At 51.2% G+C, this 23012-nt stretch overlaps 1 protein-coding gene across 4 annotated transcripts in view; it reads right to left on the reverse strand.

Annotated features, from left to right (window-relative positions):
- The window catches only part of LOC139232910 (sodium-dependent phosphate transport protein 2B-like), a 203439-nt gene that overhangs the window by 35542 nt on the left and 144885 nt on the right, over positions 1–23012 (reverse strand). For all 4 annotated transcript variants that reach the window (XM_070863407.1, XM_070863420.1, XM_070863412.1 and 1 more), the window contains exons 2-9: positions 13985–14072; positions 13708–13833; positions 13463–13591; positions 13113–13256; positions 12866–12977; positions 10279–10474; positions 8339–8434; positions 6446–6566 (exon numbers count right to left, since the gene is read on the reverse strand). In XM_070863407.1, coding sequence (XP_070719508.1) covers positions 6446–6566; positions 8339–8434; positions 10279–10474; positions 12866–12977; positions 13113–13256; positions 13463–13591; positions 13708–13833; positions 13985–14072 — 1012 coding nt within the window. The remainder of the gene's footprint in view (positions 1–6445; positions 6567–8338; positions 8435–10278; positions 10475–12865; positions 12978–13112; positions 13257–13462; positions 13592–13707; positions 13834–13984; positions 14073–23012) is intronic.

Below are 23012 nucleotides of genomic sequence, written 5' to 3' on the forward strand. Positions count from 1 at the left end.
GGAGAGAGAAGTGGGTCGGCGGGGGGGGAGAGAAGTGGGTCGGCGGGGGAGAGAGAAGTGGGTCGGCGGGGGGGGGAGAGAAGCGGGTCGGCGGGGGAAGAGAGAAGTGGGTCGGCGGGGGAGAGAGAAGTGGGTCGGCGGGGGGGGAGAGAAGTGGGTCGGCGGGGGGGGGAGAGAGAAGCGGGTCGGCGAGGGGAGAGAGAAGTGGGTCGGCGGGGGGGGGGGAGAGAAGCGGGTCGGCGGGGGGAGAGAGAAGTGGGTCGGCGGGGGGGGGAGAGAGAAGCGGGTCGGCGAGGGGAGAGAGAAGTGAGTTGGCGGGGCGAGAGAGAAGTGAGTCGTCGGGGGAGAGAGAAGTGAGTCGGCGGGGAGAGAGAGAGAAGTGGGTCGGCGGGGGAGAGAGAGAGAGAAGTGGGTCGGCGGGGGTGGGAGGGAGAGAGAAGTGGGTCGGCGGGGGAGAGAGAGAGAAGTGGGTCGGCAGGGGGAGAGAGAGAGAGAAGTGGGTCGGCGGGGGAGAGAGAGAGAGAAGTGGGTCGGCGGGGGGAGAGAGAAGCGGGTCGGCGGGGAGGGGGGGGGAAGAGAGAAGCGGGTCGGCGGGGGGAGAGAGAAGTGGATCGGTGGGGAGAGAGAGAGAAGTGGGTCGGCGGGGGAGAGAGAGAGAAGTGGGGCGGCGGGGGAGAGAGAGAGAGAAGTGGGTCGGCAGGGGTGGGGGGGAGAGAGAAGTGGGTCGGCGGGGGAGAGAGAGAAGTGGGTCGGCGGGGGAGAGAGAGAGAAGTGGGTCGGCGGGGGAGAGAGAGAGAAGTGGGTCGGCGGGGGTGGGGTGGAGAGAGAAGTGGGTCGGCGGGGGAGAGAGAGAGAAGTGGGGCGGCGGGGGGGAGAGATAGAAGTGGGTCGGCGATGGAGTGAGAAGTGGGTCGGCGGGGGGGAGAGAGAGAGAAGTGGGTCGGCGGGGGGAGAGAGAGAAGTGGGTCGGCGGGGGGAGAGAGAGAAGTGGGTCGGCGGGGGGAGAGAGAGAGAAGTGGGTCGGCGGGTGAGAGAGAGAAGTGGGTCGGCGGGGGGAGAGAGAGAGAAGTGGGTCGGCGGGGGGAGAGAGAAGTGAGTCGGCGGGGAGAGAGAAGTGAGTCGGCGGGGAGAGAGAGAGAGAAGCGGGACGGCGGAGGAGAGAGAGAGAAGTGGGTCGGCGGGGAGTGGCGGGGAAGAGAGAAGCGGGTCGGCGGGGGGAGAGAGAAGTGGGTCGGCGGGGGGAGAGAGAAGTGAGTCGGCGGGGGGAGAGAGAAGTGGGTCGGCGGGGGGAGAGAGAAGTGGGTCGGCGGGGGGAGAGAGAAGTGAGTCGGCGGGGAGAGAGAGAGAGAAGTGGGTCGGCGGGGGGAGAGAGAGAAGTGGGTCGGCGGGGGAGAGAGAGAGAAGTGGGTCGGAGGGGGAGAGAGAGAGAACTGGGTCGGCGGGGGGAGAGAGAGAAGTGGGTCGGAGGGGGAGAGAGAGAGAACTGGGTCGGCGGGGGGAGAGAGAGAAGTGGGTCGGTGGGGGGAGAGAGAAGTGAGTCGGCGGGGAGAGAGAGAGAAGTGAGTCGGCGGGGAGAGAGAGAGAAGTGGGTCGGCGGGGGGAGAGAGAGAAGTGGGTCGGCGGGGGGAGAGAGAGAAGTGGGTCGGCGGGGGGAGAGAGAGAAGTGGGTCGGCGGGGGGAGAGAGAGAAGTGGGTCGGCGGGGGGAGAGAGAAGTGAGTCGACGGGGAGAGAGAGAGAGAAGTGGGTCGGCGGGGGGAGAGAGAAGCGGGTCGGCAGGGGAGAGAGAGAGAGAGAAGCGGGTCGGAGGGGGGAGAGAAAGAAGTGGGTCGGCGGGGGAAGAGAGAGAGAAGTGGGTCGGCGGGGGGAGAGAGAAGCGGGTCGGCGGGAGGAGAGAGAGAAGTGGGTCGGCAGGGGGAGAGAGAGAAGTGGGTCGGCGGGGCGGGGGGGAGAGAGAAGCGGGTCGGCGGGGGGGGGAGGGGAAGAGAGAAGCGGGTCGGGAGGGGGAGAGAGAAGTGGGTCGGCGGGGGGAGAGAGAGAAGTGGGTCGGCGGGGAGAGAGAGAGAAGTGGGTCGGCGGGGGGAGAGAGAGAAGTGGGTCGGCGGGGAGAGAGAGAGAAGTGGGTCGGCGGGGGGAGAGAAAGAAGTGGGTCTGCGGGGGGAGAGAAAGAAGTGGGTCAGCGGGGGGAGAGGGAGAAGTGGGTCGGCGGGGGAGGGAGAGAGAAGGGAGTCGGCGGTGGAGAGAGAGAGAGAAGTGGGTCGGAGGGGGAGAGAGAGAGAAAAGTGGGTCGGCGGGGGGGTGGAGAGAGAAGCGGGTCGGCGGGGGGGAGGGGGAAGAGAGAAGTGGGTCGGCGGGGGGAGAGAGCGAAGTGGGTCGGCGGGGAGAGAGAGAGAAGTGGGTCGGCGGGGGAGGGAGAGAGAAGGGAGTCGGCGGTGGAGAGAGAGAGAGAAGTGGGTCGGAGGGGGAGAGAGAGAGAAAAGTGGGTCGGCGGGGGGAGAGAGAGAAGTGGGTCGGCGGGGAGAGAGAGAGAAGTGGGTCGGCGGGGGGAGAGAGAGAATTGGGTCGGCGGGGGGAGAGAGCGAAGTGGGTCGGCGGGGGGAGAGAGCGAAGTGGGTCGGCGGGGGGAGAGAGAGAATTGGGTCGGCGGGGAGAGAGAGAGAAGGGAGTCGGCGGTGGAGAGAGAGAGAGAAGTGGGTCGGAGGGGGAGAGAGAGAGAAAAGTGGGTCGGCGGGGGGAGAGAGAGAAGTGGGTCGGCGGGGGGAGAGAGAGAAGTGGGTCGGCGGGGAGAGAGAGAGAAGTGGGTCGGCGGGGGGAGAGAGAAGCGGGTCGGCCGGGGGGGGGCGGGGAGAGAGGTGGGTCGGCGGGGGAGAGAGAAGGGAGTCGGCGGTGGAGAGAGAGAGAGAAGTGGGTCAGCGGGGAGAGAGAGAGAAGTGGATCAGCGGGGAGAGAGAGAGAGAGAGAGAAGTGGGTCGGCGGGGAGAGAGAGAGAGTGGGTCGGCGGGGAGAGAGAGAGAGTGGGTCGGCGGGGAGAGAGAGAGAAGTGGGTCAGCGGGGGAGAGAGAGAGAAGCGGGTCGGCGGGGGAGAGAGAGAGAAGTGGGTCGGCGGGGGGAGAGAGAAGTGTGTCGGCGGGGGGGAGAGAGAGAAGTGGGTCGGCGGGGAGAGAGAGAGAGAGAAGTGGGTCGACGGGGGGAGAGAGAAGTGTGTCGGCAGGGTAGAGAGAGAGGAGTGGGTCGGCGGAGGGATAGAGAGAGAGAGAAGTGGAGCGTCGGCGGGGAGAGAGAAGTTGGTCGGCGGGGAGAGAGAGAGAGAAGTGGGTCGGCGGGGAGAGAGAGAGAAGTGGGTTGGCGGGGAGAGAGAGAGAAGTGGGTCGGCGGGGAGAGAGAGAGAAGTGGGTCGGTGGGGAGAGAGAGAGAGAAGAGGATCGGCGGGGAGAGAGAGAGAGAAGTGGGTCGGCGGGGGAGAGAGAAGTGGGTCGGCGGGGAGAGAGAGAGAAGTGGGTCGGCGGGGAGAGAGAGAGAAGTGGGTCGGCGGGGGAGAGAGAAGTGGGTCGGCAGGGGGAGAGAGAGAAGTGGGTCGGCGGGGGAGAGAGAAGTGAGTCGGCGGAGGGAGAGAGAGAAGTGGGTCGGCGGGGGGAGAGAGAAGTGAGTCGGCGGGGGAGAGAGAGAAGTGGGTCGGCAGGGGGAGAGAGAGAAGTGGGTCGGCGGAGGGAGAGAGAGAAGTGGGTCGGCGGGGGGAGAGAGAAGTGGGTCGGCGGGGGGAGAGAGAGAAGTGGGTCGGCGGGGGAGAGAGAGAAGTGGGTCGGCAGGGGGAGAGAGAGAAGTGGGTCGGCGGGGGGAGAGAGAAGTGGGTCGGCGGGTGGAGAGAGAAGTGGGTCGACGGGGGGAGAGAGAAGTGGGTCGGCGGGGAGAGAGAGAGAGAAGTGGGTCGGTGGGGAGAGAGAGAGAAGCGGGTCGGCGGGGGGAGAGAGAGAAGTGGGTCGGTGGGGAGAGAGAGAGAAGCGGGACGGCGGGAGGAGAGAGAGAAGTGGGTCAGCGGGGAGAGAGAGAAGTGGGTCGGCGGGGAGAGAGAGAAGTGGGTCGGCGGGGAGAGAGAGAGAAGCGGGACGGCGGGAGGAGAGAGAGAAGTGGGTCAGCGGGGAGAGAGAGAAGTGGGTCGGCGGGGAGAGAGAGAAGTGGGTCGGCGGGGAGAGAGAGAGAGAAGTGGGTCGGTGGGGAGAGAGAGAGAAGCGGGTCGGCGGGGAGAGAGAGAAGTGGGTCGGCGGGGAGAGAGAGAAGTGGGTCGGCGGGGAGAGAGAGAAGTGGGTCGGCGGGGAGAGAGAGAGAAGTGGGTCGGCGGGGAGAGAGAGAAGTGGGTCGGCGGGGAGAGAGAGAGAAGTGGGTCGGCGGGGGGAGAGAGAGAAGTGGGTCGGCGGGGAGAGAGAGAAGTGGGTCGGCGGGGAGAGAGAGAAGTGGGTCGGCGGGGAGAGAGAGAGAAGTGGGTCGGCGGGGAGAGAGAGAAGCGGGTCGGCGGGGAGAGAGAGAGAGAAGTGGGTCGGTGGGGAGAGAGAGAGAAGTGAGTCGGCGGGGAGAGAGAGAGAGAAGTGGGTCGGTGGGGAGAGAGAGAGAAGTGGGTCGGCGGGGAGAGAGAGAAGCGGGTCGGAGGGGAGAGAGAGAGAGAAGTGGGTCGGCGGGGAGAGAGAGAAGTGGGTCGGCGGGGGGAGAGAGAAGTGGGTCGGCGGGGAGAGAGAGAGGCGGGTCGGCGGGGAGAGAGAGAAGTGGGTCGGCGGGGAGAGAGAGAAGTGGGTCGGCGGGGAGAGAGAGAAGTGGGTCGGCGGGGAGAGAGAGAAGTGGGTCGGCGGGGAGAGAGAGAAGTGGGTCGGCGGGGAGAGAGAGAGGCGGGTCGGCGGGGGAAGAGAGAAGTGGGTCGGCGGGGGAAGAGAGAAGTGGGTCGGCGGGGAGGGGGAAGCAGGTTGGCGGGGAGGGGGAAGCGGTTCGGCCAGGAGAAGTTAACTTCTCATTCAGCGGCAGTTTGAGTGAAGAGACAAGCGCCACCGTAAAGTGCTCTGTGAGGAGAGATACATGGGGAGGAGAGATAGAGAGAGCCTGGCGGGGGGGGAAAAGAGAGAGGGAGGCTGGTGGGGGTCAGGGGGGGAGCCTGGGGAGAAGGGGGGGGGGAAGAGAGAATGGGGGGGAAGGGGGGGGTTGAGAACCCGGGGGGAAAGGGGGGAGAGAGAGTGGTGGGAGGGGGAAGAGAGAGAGAGCGCGAGTGGGGGCAGGGAGAGACACAGGTGGTGGGATTGGAGGGGAGAGAGGTAACTCAGGGAAGATGGATTGCGTTCTTTCAACCACCTGGTGTGTGCAAGTTCGGTGCATGTGTTACAAGGGACATTATTGGATGGATGAAACCCAGAAGTCACGGCACTGTCACTATTCACTTCAAACCCAATAAACCTGTTAACAATCCGCACACAATGCCCCATCTCTGATGAGGGTTGGAGGGGGCTGGTGGTAAGGTCATGCACTTTCGCCGGCGTAAGTGACTTCGGCTAGGAGAGGCAGCACATGTGCTGGGGTAAGGGTCTTCAGCTGGGGGAGAGATGCACTTGGGCAGGGGTAAGGGAATTTGGTTGGAACTTGGTGGAGTTTGGGGAGAGCTATCCTCTGTGGCTTCTGAAGTCAAAATGGATCGAATTACAAATTGGAAAGTCAGTCAGAAGTTGAACTGGATGGTTCCAGTTACACATTCCAGAGGAAATTCAGTGTGTGGCTTTACCTCAAAGGGGCCAATCAGCAAAAGGTCATGTGATAATGGAGAGCCAATCAGAGAAACGGCTGCCATTCAGTTAGCACAAATAAAAGCATCCATTAAATATGGACCATGTACAGTAAACACCTCAAGTCGCTGGAGAAATACCATCAACGATGTCTCCGCAAGATCCTACAAATCCCCTGGGAGGACAGATGCACAAACATTAGAGTCCTTGACCAGGCCAACATCCCCAGCATTGAAGCACTGACCACACTTGATCAGCTCCGCTGGGCAGGCCACATTGTTCGCATGCCAGACACGAGACTCCCAAAGCAAGCACTCTACTCGGAACTCCTTCACGGCAAACGAGTCAAAGGTGGGCAGAGGAAACGTTACAGGGACACCCTCAAAGCTTCCCTGAAAAAGTGCAACATCCCCATTGACACCTGGGAGTCTCTGGCCAAAGACCACCCCAAGTGGAGGAAGTGCATCCAGGAAGGCACTAAGCACCTCGAGTCTCATCGCCAAGAGCATGCGGCAAACCTGTCCCACCCACCCTTACCCTCAACGACTATCTGTCCCACCTGTGACAGGGACTGTGGCTCTCATATTGAACTGTTCAGCCACCTAAGGACTCATTTTAAGAGTGGAAGCAAGTCCTCCTCGATTCCGAGGGACTGCCTATGACGATGATGAAAAATAATTGACCATTCACTTACATTTTTCAAGGTTTGTTGTTTCTGATACATTTTTCAGAGTCCATGTGTTGTTGCCATCATTCCAGCAAAATTCAGGTAATGTGCAATTGAGTACACTAGGGACAGTCACATTTTTCTCTACCTGTAAGACAAAAAAACCTATTATGTCAAATCAGTAACATTCTTCTCAAACTAACATTATCTGAAACTGTACACAACCACATCAGCATTGCCAGATGCTTAGAAGTCAATCGATTTGCAAAGTAATTTTGTCAATTAGACTAAAAAAAAATACACCATCTTATATTAATTTATTTATTGCTGTCCATTACTGAATGTTTCACTGAACTTTGTCAGTTTGTTTATCCTTTAACGAAATATCATTTTGGAAATGTACTTACAACCCATTCTAACAATAAATAATAAAATATAAGGAAGTACAAAATGTGACCAGGTCATTTGGCCAATGTGCCCATGAGAATCAACAGATCATAGTTATATATTAGTGCACAACACAGCACAACACTGTTTCCGTCGTTTCCATAATTGTTTCCTTCTATGTTCTTTGTGCTTTGTTATTCTTTTGTGTATATAACCCTAGTATTTCTTTCTTTCTCAGCATTCGGTTCAGCCTTTTTATGTTGGTCTTTATCTTATTTTCTAGCCACTCCTGCCTTCATACTGATTCACAAGTCGATTTCTTTCTCTTGACGCCACTGGGTCTCTTTCTCCAGGAACCTTGACTATTGCAGAATTATGTTCTGTAACATCAGATCGACACTAACTTGTATTTTTACTTGCCTCCATTACAGTCATAGAGCATTACATTTTTGAAAATTTCAACACAAGTCTCACATTCTTTGGTATATATAAAATAAACCAGAATGAGCAGAGGTTTATCATAAAAAATCAATCTCAAATTACACAACCTACCTGTCTCTCAGATGTGTATATTATATTGCCCAATATCACTTTATGGTTTACTTCACAGTCAACAATCATTCACCAATGTTTTATTTGTTTGTTTTGGATATTTTTAAGGCTGGTAGTGACTGCATCAATGACTCTTTCAAACTAGCACAAAACTATATGGGGTGGTACAAATTCTGGTCCCGCAGCTGTGCCACCAGAAGTGCAGTGGGGCGGGTCTTCTGTCTGTTCTGGAGAAGATCTTGTCCAAAGTTCCAGGGACAGGGTGGTTTGAATAAAAGAGGTGGCACCCACACCATTAATCACACAACTGGGCACCCACCCTGTGGGGGCACTGGATTTTCAGAGCAGCATCTTGCAGTTCTGTTGGTGAAAGGGAAGGCAGAGGCAGAGCTGGGCTGGTAAAAGTCACCAAAGATAAAAATTGCCTCATACCTAAAAGCAATTGATTGTTGCAATCAATTGTTGTTGAATATGATATTGTAGGCCCAACTATAGCCATTGTATGTCAAGTACGCTTGCATCACATAGGCGTGTCTCCATCATTGGACGTAAACTGAGTAGAAGTGGCAGGATTTCCAGGAGAATCCGGTACCCCACCAGTCCTGTCACTAAATATGACATCATACCCACCCCCCCCCCCCCCCCCCCCGCCACCCTCCCACACCACAACCACTGCGGTCTGAATTTCTCAGAGCAGCCAGAAAGGGACAGAAACAGTTTCTGTCCTAAAAACCTCTCCCACACCCAGACTCCACTTATTCTAGGCTAGGGTAACAATGGCATCATCTTTTTGTAATCCGACCCCATAGCCTGCTTGTACCATTTAGCCGTCATTCCCTAATGAAAAATTATTGCCAATTTTCCTGACTATGCCTGTATAAGCAGCCACTAAATGCACTCAACTGAACCAGATTGGCAAGCTTTTCATCACTGTTGGTTATGGATTCTACACTAGTTTATCTACATTTCTTGTTCACTTACCACACTAGTTGCGGTCTTGCACCATGTCTTGATAAGGCTTTTGTTTGCTGCCATTGGATCTCCTGTTGCTATATCGTTTATTACAGATTTGTCCAGCTAAAATGAAATCATTTTTTGTTTGTAATTGAAACATTTAAACAAGACAAAAGTGTTGAATTTCTGTTTTAATGTCTGTTTTAATGTCCATGAATTTCCTGAATTTAAAAAAAATTCTCAGGATGTGGGTGTCGTTGGCAAAGTTGACATTTATTGCTCACCCTTAATTACTCTTGAGAAGGTGGTGCAATTTTTGATACAACTTAGTCGCTTGCTAGGCCACTTCAAAGCGCAGTTAAGAGTCCACCATATTGGTGTGGGACTGGAGGCACACATGGGCCAGACTGGGTAAGGACAGCAGGTGTCCTTCCCTAAATACATTAGTGAACCAGTTGGGTTTTTACAAAAATCCAACAGTTTCATGGTCATTTTTACTGATAGCAGTTTTTTTTATTTCCAGAATTTTAAAACTGAATTCAAATTCTCAAACTGCCATGTGGGATTGAACTCGCACTTCCTGTAAAACTACAACAACAACAGCTTGTATTTATATAGTGTCTTTGACGTAGTAAAACAAACCAAGGTGCTTCAAAAGATGTTATCAAACAAAATTTGACACCGAGCCACATAAAGAGATATTAGGTCAGGTAACCAAAAACTTGGTCAAAGAGGTAGATTTTAAAGAACGTCTTAAAGGAGGAGAGAGAGATAGAGAGCAAAGGAGCTTAGGGGGGGAAATCCAGGTCTCTGGCTTAGTATCATAACCACTGCAGCTACTGTACCCAGCTTTTGACTATAAAGTCTGTAGTGCCGCACAAATGTCACAGTTTTCTTTTGATCTGTAGATTGAAGTTATGGAAGTCTAACTTAAAAAAAAGATACAGCATGCACTGCTTGATATTCTAGATTTCACAGTGGAGGTTAACATGTAAAGCTAACAGAGATTTCAGCTGGAAGAGTGGTCAATCATGGTTAGAAGAGTTCAGTGCGGAGGGAAATACGATCAGCAAAGAGAAAGAAGCAGAGTTCTGGATCGAGGAAATTACAATAAACTGGAACAAGGATTTCAAAACTTAGCTTTGTGGAACAAATGAAGCCTCACAGGTGTCTACTGCACCCCTAAGTAGCATATGCTGTGCAATTACCTTGATTATTTGAAACAAAAGTTACAGAAATGCAACCCAGAAAGCACACTACAATACCCTATGGGCTAGAATTTGCACTGGTTCACCACCCAGTTTCTCGGCGGCATTGGCCGTTTTGGGCGAGAACCGGGTCAGCGAGAAATTCCCCAGCTGAGTTCTGCTGGCGATTTTGAAGTACCGCTGGGGAGGGGGCTGCAGGCTTGGAGAGGAGTTACACATCTTTGACCTTTCCCCAACAGGATCTTTGAGCCTTGAGAATTCCAGGCTATGGTTCTTTCAGCCGTATCCAAAATCCCCCTCAAGGCTGGCGGCCAGGACAATAGCTACTGGACTGAAAGCCTGCAGATGCCCTCCTACCTTTGTTCCCCATTCCAGCTGAATTGAGGCCTTGATAGGCACTGGACACTTTGGGTGCACTGCACCTGTCTGCCACCCAGCATGGGAGAAGGGGAAGAAAAGAGAACTATCAGAAAGAAAGAAAGACTTGTATTTATATAGCGCCTTTCACGACCACCAGACGTCTCAAAATGCTTTACAGCCAATGAAGTACTTTTGGAGTGTAGTCACTGTTGTAATGTGGGAAATGCCAACTTGCGCACAGCAAACTCCCACAAACAGCAATGTGATAATGACCAGATGATCTGTTTCTGTTGTGTTGATTAAAGATATATATATATATATATATCAGCTCTATTATTTGGGTGAGTTGGGTCGGTGGTTCAATAATGATTCCATTATCACTGTGCTGCAATGGCTTACCTTTATAATAAGCTTTGTGAAGGGATCAGTAATTACTTTTAGCAGATCTGGAGCATCTTCACCACTCTTGATATCAAATGATTTGACAATAATGGCAGTGAGGTGATAGAGATAGCCAGAGGCTGCTTCAAGTGGCAACAGGATTAGCACGGAGAGCCAATTAAAGAAATCGTGCACAGTTGCGCCTGCAAAGGCTCTAGGAAGGAAATAAACATTGTTACCACATTCATAATCCTAGTTATATATACAAGTAGGATGGCCAAACTACGGCCTATGAGCCCCATGGTATCTGCAAACCTTGACTAATCCAGCCCACAAATTTAGGCAAGTTCGTGCTTTTTGCATTTAAATTCTTACTTGTTAGTTTGTTCTGTTTGAATTGTGTGGGCCTCGAGGTTTGGAAAAGGTTGTTTTAGATACCATTTCCTCATCGATTTATAAACACTAAATCTGAATACCAGAATACCATTCATCTGTTAATAACTGTAGTTTGGGATATATGGGAACATTGATTTAAACGTTATAAAATTCACTTTTCTCTCCTATTCCTGGGGAACCCTAGGCTTCTAGACGCATAGGAAAGGGAAAAGTGACGGAAACACAGCATGCCACATCTCTGCCCACTTTGTGTTGTCCAGGGACTTTCAGAGTTTCTTTGAGGGATAGCAGGACAAGAACCAAAGATAGAAGTCTCTGGCCAGAAAGCCCCAAAGTCGGTGACCATTAATACTGCTCCAGGCCTCTCACGTTGTATTTCTGCACCCATTTCCAGGAATAACTGCTTCACAGTCGCGTAAACATGATAGTATAACGGCAACCTGAAATTTCCTCACAATGGGCTGAGATGTATTGTTGCTAATAATGTTCAACATGTAGAGGAGAGAAATGGACCTTCAAAAGCAGATAAACTGACATTGTGCAATAGAATATTTTCCTCATGAGAAAGTTCTGAATAGTAACAGTTTCAGATAGAAGAAGACCTCCAGACCATCTAGCCCACCTATTCACAATATTCTCATGGTGCATTTCCAATAACCTTGAGTTTGATTTGCTGACAGCAACTTGTTTAATTCCTTCTTGCAACCCACGAAAGTTTCTTGTTCCACCACCCATTCTGGTAATCTGTTCCACATACTTACCACCCCTTTTATTAAAAATACTTCCTTCTGCATTTCCTTTTTTTTTTCATTGGCCTTAATTTATAAATATGAGCCCTTGTGCTTAAATTCTGTACATTGCAGAAAAGCCTATTTAGATCCAATTTGTCCAAATGAGTCATAATTGCTCCCAATTTGGTATCGGCTGCAAATTTGGTCACTTTGAACACAATTATTTCCTCTAAATCATTTACAAAGGATGATAAGTAAACCTTTTTTACGTGTTTGCAAAAAGATGACAAAGTGAGAAATCAAATGGAATCAGGTGATGTCACGTGCACGCAACATTATTCCTCCCTAGATGGGAAGTAAGTTTTCTAAACTCTTGAGAGAAATAAGGGATGATAAATATGTTCAATCTTATTTCAAACATCACAAATATTTTAAGTGGGTGACATCTCTCATGTTTTTATACTGACATCAATAGCATCAAAATACTTGGCTGGGTCACTTAGAATTATAGAATGATACAGCACAGAAGGAGGCCATTCAGCCCATTGTGTCTGTGTCAGCTCTTTGAAAGAGCTATCCAATTAGTCCAACTCCCCTGCTCTTTCCCCATAGCCCTGTATTTTTTTTCCATTTCAAGTATTTATCCATTTTGAAAGTTGTTATAGAATCTCATTCCACCACCTTGTCAGGAATTGGATTCCAGATCATAACAACTTGTGTAATTGTTTGTTCACTCATGTCGCTTCTGGTTTTTTTGCCAATTACCTTAAATCTGTGTCTTCTAGTTACACACTCTTCTGCCACTGGAAACAGTTTCTCTATCAAAACCCTTCATGCTTTTGAACAGTTCTCTAAAATCTCCCCTTAACCTTCTCTGCTCTAAGGAAAACAAACCCAGCTTCTCCAGTCTCTCCACATAACTGAAGTCTTTCGTCCCTGGTAAATCTCCTCTGCACCGTCTCTCAAGCCTTGACATCCTTCCTAAAGTGTATTGCCCAGAATTGACCATATTACTCCAGCTGGGGCTTAATCATTGTTGTTGCTAACTTTGTTACTTTTGTACTCTATGCCTCTATTTATAAAGCCAACTTCTTTTTAACAGCCTTCTTAACTTGTCCTGCCACAGTCAAAAACTGTTCCTGCATCCACTTTAAAATTGTACCATTTGGCTTATATTGCCTCTCTTGTTCTTCCTACCAAAATGAATCACTTCACACTTATGTTCCCTGCGTTATATTTTATCTGCCAGATGTCTGCCCATTTCGCTAGACGATGTCCTGTACTTAAAATCATTGGAATTATCTTTCTCCCTCGCCAATAACAAAACTAGCCAACAGACGGTGCTCCTTTAACCAGTTGTTTTACTGTCAGAAATAATTTAACTCGCGCTCTTCCTCCTATCCCCTACAAATCTCCTTTGCCGAGTCACCGCTGGCTCTTAGGTAAAAGGAGGGGTTCGGGCGGAATTGGGAGAGTACCTTCTGAATTCATTTCGGTTTCCGGATTGCATCAGGGCCACGATGGTGTTGGTGACCGAGGTGCCGATGTTCGTTCCCATTATCACGGGGATAGCGGATCGTACTCCCAATACTGAAAAGAAACAGCGGGAGGTAAGTAAGAGGAGAGAGATGGACAGCAGGAAGATCTCATTCATTGCTAACCCTCCCAAGTGGGAAGTCTTAACTAGGGGCTCAAGTTATGGTTTTGGGAGCACTGTGTACTTACAGCCAGAGGACACCATGCTGACTACGATAGAAGATGAGGTGCTGGAACTTTGGACCAGAACCGTGACCAAGATCCCGATCACCAGCCCGGCCACAGGGTTCGCCAGCACCACGTTATCTTTGAAAATATCTCCAGCGGCTTTGCCTATAGAACAACAGACAAGAGGGGATCTTAAAACAAAAATAATGAAGTCTGTTCTCACTGGAAAGTTGTCTTTGACACTTCCCTAAACCTTGCCATCTTTCCAAGTGCCTAAAAGAGAACGGAGCTCTCAGCCCCGTCGCCCCGAGCGCCGAATCGGCAACTGGACCAAAGCCCCGCCTGAACAGCAAAGAGCGCAAGTACCTCACCTCCAACAAGCTGGAACGCCGAGCTCAGGATGTCCAGGGAACAGACGAACATGTAGAGGAATCCAATGAGTAAAGCGATTTTCAACACCACTACTAGCACACGAAGGATCTTCCCCCCGGTGTTCAATTCTGCCAACATGAATTATCATTATTATTTTTAAAGTGAGGACACGGTGCTTCTACCCAGGAATTAAGACGCAAAAGGTGTGTCTTTGAGACGGAGATTGGGCGGGGGGAACAAGTACCTGACCACTTCATGCCGGTAGCCTCGAGTTTGGGCAGCGCCCAGGGATCATCCGGCGTCTCCGCCACCAGAACGCTGGTGGATTCAGCGGGCTGCAAACCTGGTCCGTGCGAGGTCTCACTGGGTCCTGGAACATGGGAATTATTGTAGAGAGAGAGAGAGAGAAAAGCGAATCAAATCAGGACTGAAATGAACCAGCGGGAGCACTAGAGGAGCTGGCTGCGCGGAAGTTTCCCGCCGCTGGCCGGTACACCGAGGAGAAGATGAACTTCACTTACCGTTCAGTGCTGGCTTGGCGCTGCCCCCGAGCTCGGCAGTCCCAGAGCTGCTCTGTGAGCCCTCCAACTCAGCCCGTGGAGCCATGGTCTGCAAGGAACAGTATTCAAATATTTAGTTTAAGTTTCAATACTGACTACACACCAGACTTCCCACTTGTAGCAATTGAGAATAACCAGACTAAACACTTCTACAAAAGCAAAATACTGCGGATGCTGGAAATCTGAAATATCAAACAGAAAATGCTGGAAATACTCAGCAGGTCAGGCAGCATCTGTGGAGAGAGAAACAGAGTTAACGTTTCAGCTCGATGACCTTTCGTCAGAACTCTTCGACCCTTTTCTCTCTACCTTTCTTCTTCAGCTAGTCATCTCCCAAGCCAAGTTTGTCAATCAGTTGCCTAACAGCAAACGTCTATCAGTTTTAGTCTCCTATCCGCAGAAGCTGGCCAAATAAATTGTTTGCAAAGGGAAGACTATAAACAAGGAATTATTTTTTTAAAGCCCCATTAAGAAGAAAAGTGGACGAATTTGATAATGGAACTGACGCGAACACAAATACAAAAGTACAGGGAAAGTGAACATATTTTAATAAATTAAATAATAAAACAAATAACTTTTTTAAATCGCTAAAGGATCTTAAACAAACGTCAACTGCAATTTGCAATAGATAAATAAGTAAATAAATGATTGAATGCTAAATCACTAGTTTCTACTGGTTGACTCTTCTACTCACCAAATCCTTGCCAGTTAGAAGATAGCGAGTTATAACGTTGAGTGATCGAGCCTTTCTTTAGCTCCCACTCACTGCATGGTTTATATAGAGGATGGCAGGGAGCGAAGTCTACTCTCATTAAACTGAGTGACGTCAGTCACGTGCTGTACCACAAAGCCTCTGCCTGACAAATGACCTTAGTGATCTTTTGTAATATTTAACTACTAACGGCAATCTATAAAATATAGAAACTATATTGCTTTGGCGATTAGTTACATTAGTTATAGTTAAATTCCATCACTTCTCCAAGACAAAGTTATGAAATGTTTGTTGCAAAATTCGGATCCGTAGTGCCCGTCCTTTGGGGGCAACAAATGCCCTTAGAGGTCCCAAATGGAGTCTGTGGCGCACATGCACACTTGTGGGCCAAATTGTGCCGGACACCATATTGGTGCACGTGCGGTGACCGCTCGCCAGACATACGCAAATCAGGCAGATCATCATATCATAGGCAGTCCCTGGAAATGGAGGAAGACTTGCTTCCACTCTAAAAGTGAGTTCTCAGGTAGCTGTACAGTCCAATGCGGCAATTACAGTCTCTGTAACAGGTGGGGCAGACAGTGGTTCAAGAAAAGGGTGGGTGGGGAGCCTGGTTTGCCGCACGCTCCTTCCGTTGTCTGCACTTGGTTTCTGCATGCTCTTGGCAACGAGACTTGAGGTGCTCAGCGCCCTCCCGGATGCTCTTCCTCCACTTTGGGAAGTCTTGGGCCAGGGATTCCCAGTTGCCAGTGGGGATGTTACACTTTATCAAGGAGGCTTTGAGGGTGTCCTTGAAGTATTTCCTCTGTCCACCTGGGGCTCACTTGCCGTGTAGGAGTTCTGAGCAGAGCACTTGCTGAGGGACTCTCGTGTCAGGCATGCGGATGATGTGGCCCACCCAACAGAGATGGTCGAGTGTGGTCAGTACTTCGATGCTGGGGATGTTGGCGTGGGCGAGGACACTGATGTTGGTATGTCTCTCCTCCCAGTGGATTTTCAGGATCTTGCGGAGGCAGCACTGGTGGTACTTCTCCAGCGCTTTGAGATATCTGCTATATATAGTCCATGTCTCTCAGCCACATCATCATCATAGGCGGTCCCTCGAAATGAGGATGACTTGCTTCAAAGCCAAAAAAGGATGAGTTCACAGGTGTTTCAATGAAGGACCTAATATTCCAGGTCCCGAACTACATCCTGAAGGGTGGAAGATGCCTGTGTGTGGATTTTTTAAACGTGTGGTAGCTGTTGCACACCAGCCACCACATGGTCTTGACAGAGCTAGGTCTTGGTCCAGTGGCAAGGGTTATCCAAGATGACTGGAGACCTGCTCTGCTGCACGGACCTAGTGCGCACACATATCGCAGTGTGGGCTGACCTGTGCTGCCCCTGGGCCCCTGGCCCCAAACTCACGCCTCTCCTGGGCCCCGATCACGTCCCTCTACAATCTCTCGCCGCTCCTACTGTATCTACCCATGCTCCAATCACTGACCTGGACCTTGATGACATCACTCTTCACTGCTGTCGCCTTTCTGCACCAGATCACGTTGCTTCCTGAAGTAGTATGCCTCTACGCTGCTTCCAAGGCCTCCACGCCGCTCCTTTTATGACCCTGACCTGCCGCTAGTGTTCTCACATGAGCCATATAGAAGGGCAGGTATCACTACTGCCCTGTAGACCATAAGCTTGGTGCCAGATTTGAGGTACTGGTCTTCAAACACTCTCTTCCACAGGTGACCGAAGGCTGCATTGGCACACTGAAGGCGGTGTTGGACCTCGTCATCGATATCTGCCCTTGCTAATAGTAGGCTCCCAAGGTATGAAAAATGGTCCACATTGTCCAAGGCCGAGCTGTGGATTTTGATGACCGGGGAGCAGTGCTGGATGGCGAGGTCAGGTTGGTGGAGGACCATTGTCTTACGGATGTTTAGTGTAAGGCCCATGCTTTTGTACGCCTTGGTGAAGGTGTTGACGACGGCTTGGAGTTCGGCCTCTGGCTGTGGGCAGACGCAGGGAGGTGTTGCTACAGTTGTACAGGGCCTTGGTGAGGCCACACCTGGAGTATTGTGTACAGTTTTGGTCTCCTAACTTGAGGAAGGACATTCTTGCTATTGAGGGAGTGCAGCGAAGATTCACCAGACTGATTCCCGGGATGGCGGGACTGACCTATCAAGAAAGACTGGATCAACTGGGCTTGTATTCACTGGAGTTCAGAAGAATGAGAGGGGACCTCATGGAAACGTTTAAAATTCTGACGGGTTTAGACCGGCTAGATGCAGGAAGAATGTTCCCAATGTTGGGGAAGTCCAGAACCAGGGGTCACAGTCTGAGGATAAGGGGTAAGCCATTTAGGACCGAGATGAGGAGAAACTTCTTCACCCAGAGAGTGGTGAACCTGTGGAATTCTCTACCACAGAAAGTAGTTGAGGCCAATTCACTAAATATATTCAAAAGGGAGTTAGATGAAGTCCTTACTACTCGGGGAATCAAGGGTTATGGCGAGAAAGCAGGAAGGGGGTACTGAAGTTTCATGTTCAGCCATGAACTCATTGAATGGCGGTGCAGGCTAGAAGGGCTGAATGGCCTGCTCCTGCACCTATTTTCTATGTTTCTATGTTTCTATGTTTCTACTGTAGTTCGATAACAGAGGATGGGACGACCTTGGATCTAGCCTGGAAGCGACGTAGGTTGAACAGGTTCCCATTGGTTCTATAGTTTAGTTCCACTTCAGCGGGGAGCTTGTTGATAGTGAGATGGAGCATTGCAACAAGGAAGATCGAGAAGAGTGTTGGCACGATGACACAGCCCTGCTTGACCCCGGTCCGGACGTGGATTGGGTCTGTGGTGGACCTGTTGGTCAGGATCATGGCTTACATGTCGTCGTGGAGCAGGCAGAGGATGGTGACAAACTTTTGGGGGCAGCCGAAATGGAGGAGGACGCTCCATAGTCCCTCATGGTTGACAGTGTCAAAGACCTTTGTGAGGTCAAAGAAGGCCATGTATAAGGGTTGGTGCTGTTCCCTGCATTTCTCTTGTCGTTGTCGTGCGGTGAAGATCATGTCCGTTGTACCCCTTAGTGGACAGAATCCACATTGTGACTCTGGGAGGAGCTCTTCAGCCACAGGGAGAAGATGATTGAGGAGGATTCTTGCGATGACTTTCCCAGTGGCCGACAGCAGGGAGATTCCTCTGTAGTTTCTGCGGTCGGACTTGTCCCCTTTTTTGAAGATGGTCACGATTACTGCATCTCTGAGATCTCCTGGCATGCTCTCCTCCTTCCAGATAAGAGAGATGAGGTCATGCATTCGTGCCAATACTGCCTCTCCGCCATACTTTAGTGCCTCAGCGGGGATTCCATCTGCTCCTAATGCCTTGTTGTTCTTGAGCTGATGGATGGCCTTTTCTACCTCGTGCAGGGCTGGGGCTTTGCTGAGATGGTGGCTGGTAGCATACTGTGGGATGGAGTCGAGGACACTCATGTCGAAGGTAGAGTCTCAGTTAAGGAGATCTTCAAAATGCTCCTTCCAGTGGGCCCTGACTGCCTCGGTGTCCTTAATGAGTGCCTCTCCATTTTTGGCCAGCAGTGGGGTGGGGCCTTGGGTGCTTGGGCCATAGGTGGTCTTGACTGCACTGAAGAATCCTTGCATGTCATGGGGTTGTCGGCCAGCTGCTGGATCTTCTGTGCTTTCTCCACCCACCATCTATTCTTTAGGTCGTGGGTTTTTTGTTGGACCTCAGCCTTCAGCTGCCTGTAGATCTGCTTTATTGCTCCCGTGTTGGGTTGCTGCTTTAAATTCAGAAATGCTTTGCGCTTGTGCCTTATTAGCTCCTGGATCGCTTGGTCATTCTCGTCAAACCAGTCTTGGTGTTTCCTGGTTGAGTAACCGAGCGTCTCTTCGCAGGCACTGGTTATGGAAGCGATGTGGGCACTCTGCGTCTCGGGGTCATTGAGGGTTGCCAAGTTGGCAATGAAGCGCTGGCTGTATAAGACTTGCTTAACTGGGTCTTTGAGTGCCCCGGCGTTGATTTTTCTGTGGCATTGTACTGTTGCCGTCGCTGCTTTGGGGCTATTTTGATGTTAATGACGGATCTCCAAGATGGCAGATGGGATGGCAGCTCCCTAGGGAGCTCTCCCTGAACAAATTTCCCTCTAGCCATCCGTTACCATCCTTCACTCTTTCTCTCCCAATCTCCTCCCGGCCCCCACTGTTTAAGCTTCCCCTGGCCCTAATAGTGGGTGCATTCCTTACCCCTAGAGTGTATTCCTTACCCCTACTCCATGCTGCAAGGGCAGCAACCTGAGCCCAGTGTCCATCCCCCTACCATGCTTGTTCCTTACCTCCATCTGTGAGCGCCGGACTTACCATCCAGATTGACCCTCCTTCAACAAAGCCTCTCGCTCTCCAACTGGATGTGGCCGACTCAGGTGCTTCACTCGACCCCCGGAGGGACTCCGACCCGCTTCGACCACAGGTTTGGGCCCTACCTTCTCTCTCCGTCCCTATGCTCTGGTCTCCCTCTGGCGCTGTTCGGGCCTACCTCCGGCGACATTCGGGCCTCCCTCCGGCGACGTTCGGGCCTCCCGACGACGACGTTCTGGCCTCCCTCCGATGATGTTCGCGCTGTCCTCTGGCGAAGTTCGGGCCTACCTCCGGCGACGTTCGGGCCTCCCTCCTGCGACGTTCGTGCCTACCTCCGCGACGTTCAGGCCTCCCTCCTGCGATGTTTGGCCTCCCTCCGGCGATATTCGGGCCTACCTCCGCCGACGTTCAGGCCTCCCTCCGGCAATGTTTGGCCTCCCTCCGGCGACGTTCGGGCCTGCCTCCTGCGACGTTCGTGCTTACCTCCGCTGACGTTCGGGCCTCCCTCCTGCGACGTTCGGGCTTCCCTCCGGTGACGTTCGGGCCTACGTCAGGTGACATCCTGGCCTCCCTCCCTCCAGCAACGTCTTGGCCTCCTCAGGTGGATCATGACGTCAATCACTGTGCAACACTGATTTGACACCAGTGCTGTCATTTTGGAGCTCAACACACACACTCTTAAGATTGCACAGCTGAACATGCATTCAACAGCAGGAAGGAACTCAACCAGCTCTATTTAAAGGGATCATCAACAGACTAGTTGCTGACTGATTTCTTCTGGCTGTTAGTATGCATCTACATCCATAAGACAATGGTCCTCCACCAACTGACCCCACCACACAGCACCGTCCCCCGGTCATCAAAATCCACAGTGCGGCCTTGGACAACATGGACCACTTTCCATACTTCGGGAGCCTATTATCAGCAAGGGCAGACATCACCGACGTGGTCCAACACTGCCTCCAGTTTCAGTGCAGCCTTTGGTCGCCTGAGAAAAGGAGTGTTCAAAGATCAGGCCCTCAAATCTGGCATCGAGCTTATGGTCTACAGGGCTGTAGTAATACCCGCCCTCCTGTATGGCTCAGAGACGTGGACCATATTCAGCAGACACGTCAAATCGCTGGAGAAATACCACCAAAGATGTCTCCACAAGATCCTGCAAATCCCCTGGGGGGATAGACGCATCAACATCAGTGTTCTCGATCAGGCCAACATCCCCAGCATCGAAGCACTGACCACACTCAACCAGCTCCATTGGGCAGGCCACATTTTCCACATGCCCGATGCAAGCGCTCTACTCGCAACTCCTACATGGCAAGCGATTCCCAGGTGAGCAGAGGAAACGTTTCAAGGACACCCTCAAAACCTCCTTGATAAAGTGCAACAACCCCACTGACACCTGGGAATCCCAGGCCAAAGACCACCCTAAGTGGAGGAAGAGCAACCAGGAGGGTGCTGAGCACCTTGAGGCTCGTCGCCGAGAGCATGCAGAAAATAAGCACAGGCAGCAGAAGGAGCGTGCGGAAAACCACACTCCCCACCCACCCCTTCCTTCAGCAACTGTCTGTCCCACCTGTGGCAGAGACTGTAATTCCCGTATTGGACTGTACAGTCACCTGAGAACTTACTTTTAGAGTGGAAGCAAATCTTCCTCGATTTCGAGGGACTGCCAATGATGATGACATGTGTTTGGTGCTTTCTCTAGTTATTTAAAATTACCAAAGTCTACAGGTAGTGGTGTGGCAGGTGCTGAGGGACTTTTTCTTGAGTTCAAGGCTTCTGCACAAACCATTTGCTGCCAGACATGGTACACTAGTAGGAATTCCCCTTGAAATACAGTCTGACATGCAGATTGAACAGAGGCCACTCAGAGCAGGACAAGCTGCTGTAAGGGAGAGGAGGAGGGGGAGAAGGGCTCTCAGCAGGAGCCCATATAGGTCCAGGGTGTTCAGGGAACAATTCTCCTACCTGAACCTCAGCGAGGAACAATGTGTGAGATGTCTGCGCTTCAGAAAGGACGTCCTCACTGAAATCTGCCATGTGCTGCCACCACAACTGCAACTTCAGCAGGACAAGGACTACACTACCAGTGGCTGTGAAAGTGACCATGGCAATGAACATTTATGTGCAGACTCCTTCCAGGCTGGAGCAGAAGATATTTGCAACATCACGCAGCTTGCCATCCACTGTTGTGTAAGGGAGCTTACTGTGGCTCGATATTCAAAGATAGCTGACTACATTTCATTCTCTTGCCAGAAAGCAGCAGGTGGAGCGAGCACATGACTTTGCTAGGATTGCAGGCTTCCCTATGGTGCAGGGTGCCATTGATTGCACACACATTGCTTTGTGGGCACCACATGTCAACTCTACCATGACTGGAACTGAAAGGGATTCCTCTCCCTCAATGTCCAGCTGGTGTGCGACCATAGACAGCCTGGCAGCAGTCATGAAGCCTGCATTCTGCGGCAGTCCATTGTGCCATCTGCATTTGGGTCACCATGGCAAATTAAAGGGTGGCTGCTAGGCGACAAGGGCTTTCCACTGATGACATGGCTCATGACTCTGGTGTGCAACCCATACACACTGCTGTCTGGACCGCTCTGGAGGAGCCCTGCAGTAGTCAGCAGAGTGGGTGTCAAGGTTTGTGGTGGTCTGCTACATGCTGCACTATCTTGCCCTTATGAGGGCACTGACCTTACAACTAGCTATACAGTGAGCAGCTGAGGAGAAGGAGGAGGAGGAGGAGGAGGAAGGGAGGAGGCAACCTAGACAGCTGCTTTCTACCCAGGCTGTCTGTGAAGATGTAATTCGAGTGCAATACCAGTAACCACAACCCCAATTCCCATTCACCAACAGTCCCACACATTGCATAAGAACACAAGAAATAGGAGCAGGAGTAGGCCATCCGGCCCCTCGAGCCTGCTGCGCCATTTAATATGGCTTATCCTATCATGGACTCAGGTCCACTTCTCTGCCCGTTTCCCATAACCCCTTATTCCCTTATCGGTTAAGAAACTATCTATCTCGGTCTTAAATTTATTCAATGACCCAGCTTCCACAGCTCTCTGAGGCAGTGAATTCCACAGATTTACAACCCTCCGAGAGAAGAAATTTCTCCTCATCTCAGTTTTAAATGGGCGGCCCCTTATTCTAAGATTATGCCTCCTAGTTCTAGTCTCCCCTATCAGTGGAAACTTCCTCTCTGCATCTACCTTGGCAAGCCCCCTCATAATCTTATACGTTTCGATAAGATCACCTCTCATTCTTCTGAATTCCAATGAGTAGAGGCCCAACATACTCAACCTTTTCTCATAAGTCAACCCCCTCATCTCCGGAATCAACCTAGTGAACCTTCTCTGAACAGACTCCAAAGCAAGTATATCTTTTCTTAAATATGGAAACCAAAACTGCACGCAGTATTCCAGGTGTGGCCTCACCAATACTCTGTACAGTTATAACAGGACTTTGCTGCTTTTATATTCCATCCTCTTTACAATAAAGGCCAAGATTCCGTTGGCCTTCCTGATCACTTGCTGTACCTGCATACGAACCTTTTGCGTTTCATGCACAAGTACCCCCAGATCCTGCTGTACTGCAGCATTTATCATTTAAATAATAACTTGCTCTTTGATTTTCTTTCTGCCAAAGTGCGTAACCTTACACTTTCCAACATTATACACCATCTGCCAAATTTTTGCCCACTCACTTAGCCTGTCTATGTGCTTTTGCAGATTTTTTGTGTCCTCCTCGCACATTGTTTTTCCTCCCATCTTTGTATTGTCAGCAAACTTGGCTACGTTACACTTGGCCCCTTCTTCCAATTCATTAATATAGATTGAAAATTGCTGGGGTCCCAGCACTGATCCCTGCGGCACCCCACTAGTTACTGGTCACCAACCCGAGAATGAACCATTTATCC

This window comes from Pristiophorus japonicus, chromosome 2 (genome assembly GCF_044704955.1).
Source record: "Pristiophorus japonicus isolate sPriJap1 chromosome 2, sPriJap1.hap1, whole genome shotgun sequence".
Taxonomy (NCBI): domain Eukaryota; kingdom Metazoa; phylum Chordata; class Chondrichthyes; family Pristiophoridae; genus Pristiophorus; species Pristiophorus japonicus.